Below are 3,877 nucleotides of genomic sequence, written 5' to 3' on the forward strand. Positions count from 1 at the left end.
CCATGGAGTGTCAACAAGGACGGTTTTACAGTTGAAACTAGGCTGCAACACCAGGGCTACAGGGGTGTTATACTCCAGAAATAAAGACATAAATAGCTGTCGTTAATAAAAGGAAGAATGTCAGACTGGTTCGGCCCATGGCATTTTCCTATAAAAACACAGAATTCAGCGGTCCGTATCACCAGATTGGCCCATGAGCCACCGCCTTCTGGCATAGGACTCTAGCCAAAATTTTATTTTACAAAATCAAGGTCATCATATATTTTGATCAAAACTGTAAGATAAGATACATCTAAATTATCAAGTTTTCCATGCACAGGGTATGGCGTGACCAGCCGATTGATAGAATCGGGCCCATTCTAACACCCGTCTAGGTGAAGTCAGGGTCAAAGTGGTGTGTTGGGCAAAAGGAAGGCTGTTCCTGGCTCCAGTGCCCTCAACCACCAGAATCCCTTCCTCCACCGACACAGGGGCGCAACCCACGGCAAACAGGTTGCCCAATTCGGTCGCCTTTTACGACCAGAAATGGGGTGCTGTGGAAACATTCTGCCCCGGTTCCACACGGGGGAAGAGATATCAGCGCTACCCAGCACTCACCACGAGGAGGTTGCTCTTCACGAGTGCCTTCAGCGTAATGAGTTAAGTAGACTTTGAACTGAAATACCAAATTTCAGATTTTACTATAAGGGAAACACATGAGTGCAAGAGGAGTGAGTGAGTTGGGTTTAACGCGGCTTTCAACAGTATTCAAGTTATAACACGGCATGTCAGCTTAATGTGGGAGGAAAGCCCGAAGTGATGCAGGTCTCAGACGTTTACCACTACGGGGAAACCCACGAGCACGGGTATGGTGCTGACAAACCTAGAAACATAATTGAGGCGAACCGGGGTTCGAACCCACAATCATAGGTTTCTGGCGTGCCCAAGGGACGCAACCCTGCACAGCGAATCGCGGCGCCTTGCAAGAGGAGAAGGAGGAGGATAGAGCTGATAACTCAGCACCCAGTCAGCAGCGAGTGCCCTGGAAATCCTCCCGAGGTACCAGGAGACAACTGAGATCACACTCACGACCGGCTAGCTCCGGGAGTGGACAGACTGAATAGGGGTGTGGCCAGGGCAAAGGTGTGAATGGTGTCGAGGTAAATTTTACGACACTTCACAGTGACAGTGAAAGTAACCAGGACTGTGATGACACAGCCACTGTTAGTTTCATTTTTTGGAACGTTTCACGACTTGTATAGAGGTTAATGGACAATGACGTTATTTCATGCCTACATCAGTATGATATAATTGGCCTCACAGAAACTTGGGTCACCGACCAGGATTGATCAGATATATTTACTGAATATGAATATGGGTATGTGTATAAAAGTGCAGACATATTAGCAGACCAAGAAAGACTCTCTGGTGGAATTACAATTTTGATTAAAAAGATCTTTTATAAGTATCTCGTCTCTATTAAGATAACATAAAATGCTATTTTCTTTGTATTTGACCAGTCTATGATTGATTTGGATCACAATTTCTTATATGCATGTGCTTACATCCATCCAGAAGGTTCCACATGGTACACTAAGATGTCAGCAGATTGTAAAAATGGAATCGATATATTTCACGAGAATCTGTATAATATTTTAACATCTGAAAATGACATGTATATTCTCTGTGGTGGAGACTTTAATGCCCACACAGGAACAAAGGCTGACTTCATTGAAGATGTATTAGTTGAACAAACAGAAAAGCATTGCCAGTCGCGTTACGACTTTATACTAGATTATTTTAAAGAAACACGCTACTCTGTGGATAAGAACATTAATGCCTTTGGTAGATCTTTACTAGATTAGTGTTCAATTTTCAACTTACATCTCATGAACGGGAGATGTGGATCCGACTCAGGACGTGGAGATTACACATTTATTGGATCACAGAATTGTTAGTTAACAACCACGTCACCTACATGTAAATACGCATTGTACTGTAGGCCTGTGGCCTTTTAAGTACTGAATAAAACTGATTGACTTCACACTTCAAATAGCCGAAAGTGGCTCAAGGGTTCGACCGTGGTAAACGGCACCTAACGTTTTACAAGTCTCCGGCAAGGCGTGACGGACACGAAAGATTAGACTAAAACTCTGTCCTATTCCTTTTAGACAAGCCTTTTCCAGTGAGACTAACTGATGCACGAGATACTAGCACTGGTATTTTCGACTGCCTTTTCAGAACCCCATCGTATGGCAGGAGTAGTGCTGTGTGGCATCAAACATCAAACACATACATTCCAATTAAAATGTTAGGCCAAAATATACTCTCAGATAGCAGGTTGCATTTCAACCCTGATGGAACTCCGAAAAATATGAAAGATACTACAAGACGACGCGTGTGTTCATTTTTATTGTACTGATTTCAACTATTGACAAGGCCACTTACAAATATACCCTTTATAGCTTTCAGTGTAATGTACTACGAACAGACACGCCTTTAGGCATAGTAAACACATTTTGAGGAAACATTTTGGACGTTATTCTCATGATGGGTGGTTCAAAGATAGGTACGTTGTCATATGAGAAACATGTCATTAAACCAGTATCACTCATTTTAAAACTGGAATCATTTCCTGAAAGAACTTTTTTCATGTCATTGCAAGCAGTTATCTAGCCTTGTTGACATCAAGTGTCTGAGTGTTACTAGCCCACATCGACCATACAATTTGCACCAATACTCATGAACTCGTGACACGACAGTCCCTCTGGATTACACAGACTGAACATACTGGTCAGATTCTGTGATTTGACTTATAGCGTGTCATCGTACATAGTACCCTTCTTGAACAAATCAAACATCCTTTTAAAAAACAAATTCAGATTTAAATATTCAATGATTTATTGGTATTATGTGACTATGAGTATGACATATTGTTAAAAGACATGGATATATATTATGCATACAATTTCAGTTAATGTGTTATTTTGGACACTGAATGTCCCTCAATAGAAATGCAACTTGAACGTCGTCTCTTCCTTAAAAACAAATTTCTGATTGATTGAAACTTTTTAGAAAGACGCGAGTGGGTCTTTTTTTCATCAGTCACAGAAACATGTTGATGATGTCGCTTCATAATCTCTACAAGTACCTGTATGACACTAAGGTCCTTCTCAGCCGAGATCTCCACGTGTCCATGTTCCCATTCACAGCTAATGTTCAGATCTCGGGACATTCTCTCGGTCTTATCTACAGAGCCAGCGATGTCTGTCTTGTTGGCCACGAACACTATAGGGACTGAAGGTCCCTCTTGCTGGAGGATCTGGTCCCTGGCTGCTACCACAGACTCAAAGGAGTCATCACACACCAGCGAGTACACCAAGACGTATACATCAATGGAGGGGAGTCCCTGCGGGAAGGTGCAGCTCTTCGTTGTGGATGTGTCTACAATATCGACTGTCAGACTTCGCCCTTTGATTCCAAGATCAACTCGAGCGTTACCACGTTTCTTACTTTCGTTGTGGGATTTGCTGCTCCGTTCTGTCCAGTGTTTGATGAGTCTGCAGATTAAGGTTAACTTTCCTACACTGCTATCTCCAATAACAGCAAGGTTGAAGCTATCTTCCTCTTCTGAAATACTGCTGACCTCTGAGTGGAGAGTAAATCTGCGACTCATGTTTGATACAATGTTCTTGATACTCAATAGTGATGTGGTTTACAACTACACTATGATGTGGTAACGCAGTATACCTTTCTTTTATAGAGGTAATGTGTGTAAATTGAAATGGTAGACATGTTCCATAACTCTATCAGAAAACTCTCAGCCCTTACCATGTATCTGTATTGACTTGTACTGCACTGCACTCATTGGCCAAGAAATGTGCGAACATCTGTTCCA

The 3,877-nt window shown here is 42.2% G+C and overlaps 1 protein-coding gene across 1 annotated transcript; it reads right to left on the reverse strand.

The window, feature by feature from the left end:
• Nucleotides 1–268: 268 nt before the first annotated feature.
• On the reverse strand, nucleotides 269–3,655 carry LOC124133003 (GTP-binding protein rhb1-like). The gene is made up of 2 exons (XM_046497189.2): nucleotides 3,131–3,655; nucleotides 269–274 (listed from the first exon to the last, which is right to left on the reverse strand). Exons 1-2 carry the CDS (start codon nucleotides 3,653–3,655, stop codon nucleotides 269–271), a joined length of 531 nt encoding a protein of 176 aa, XP_046353145.2.
• Between the last annotated feature and the right edge of the window lie 222 nt (nucleotides 3,656–3,877).

Source organism: Haliotis rufescens, unplaced genomic scaffold (genome assembly GCF_023055435.1).
Source record: "Haliotis rufescens isolate VD_foot unplaced genomic scaffold, xgHalRufe1.0.p SCAF_18, whole genome shotgun sequence".
In the NCBI taxonomy this organism is placed as follows: Eukaryota; Metazoa; Mollusca; class Gastropoda; order Lepetellida; family Haliotidae; genus Haliotis; species Haliotis rufescens.